A 956-nucleotide genomic window follows, 5' to 3' on the forward strand; every position below is an offset into this window, starting at 1 on the left:
AGTTGAGGTGAGCCCCCTCCCAGCCCACTTCTACCATGCTCGGCTTTCCGGGCTCACCACTTCTCCCCATATCCCACCCCAAGTCTGGCGCCGGTAACTCCACCCACCGTGGCACCCTGCATCTGCAGGATCCTGGCCGAGCTCCCCAGTGGCTGGTCTTCACCTGGGCTCACCCGAGGTAGGAAGGCCTTGAGCAGGATCTGGATTCGAGCACCCGTCTCCATGAGCCCCCGAGAGTGTGGGTGGAATTCCCCCTCCCTGCCATCTGGCTGCCCCTTACCTGTGTGACTGTGTCACAGCCCTCCCCCGTCCCCATTTTTTCTTTAAATGGGGAAAATGCCTACTCACATCCTCCACCAGGGTGAAATGATCATAAAACCATCTCCAAGTGCAAAATCCTTTGGAGGTGTACTGGCAAAAGTCTCTGTTTTCCCTCTAAGGTGCTTAGGATAGGTGCCCAGGTGACCAGTGTATTGTGACCCCTAAATGTCTCTGTGTGGTATAGCCAGTGGTACCAAAGAATGAATGACCCTTGTTCAAGACCCAGTTTCCTACCACTGAACGTGTTAGCACTGGAGAGAAGCAAACGAATGCTCTCTGGAGTTAAGAAAATTGCCTATCCTTACCAACGAGTATTGAGGGAGAGCAAAGTCTACCCTATTAGGTCTTTAAAAAGCAGTGAAAGGCCAGGTGCGTTGGCTTATGCCTGTAATCCCAGCACTTTAGGAGGCTGAGGCGGGCAGATCACTTTGAGGTTAGGAGTTGGAGACCAGCCTGGCCAACGTAGTGAAACTCCGTCTCTACTAAAAATACAAAAATTAGCTGGGCATGTTGGCTCGCCTGTAATCCCAGCTACTTGAGAGGCTGAGGAGGGAGGATTGCTTGAACCCATTAGGCTAAGGTTTCTGTGAGCCGAGATCATGACTCTGCACTCCAGCCTGCGAAACAGAGTGAGA

At 52.5% G+C, this 956-nt stretch overlaps 1 protein-coding gene across 1 annotated transcript in view; it reads right to left on the reverse strand.

The window, feature by feature from the left end:
- RAB15 (RAB15, member RAS oncogene family) overlaps positions 1-956 on the reverse strand; it is a 30,117-nt gene that overhangs the window by 26,521 nt on the left and 2,640 nt on the right. The window contains exon 3 of the mRNA XM_011978331.1: positions 174-258. Within this exon, the coding sequence (XP_011833721.1) occupies positions 174-258 (85 nt within the window). The remainder of the gene's footprint in view (positions 1-173; positions 259-956) is intronic.

Source organism: Mandrillus leucophaeus, unplaced genomic scaffold (assembly GCF_000951045.1).
Source record: "Mandrillus leucophaeus isolate KB7577 unplaced genomic scaffold, Mleu.le_1.0 Scaffold192, whole genome shotgun sequence".
Classification (NCBI taxonomy): Eukaryota; Metazoa; Chordata; class Mammalia; order Primates; family Cercopithecidae; genus Mandrillus; species Mandrillus leucophaeus.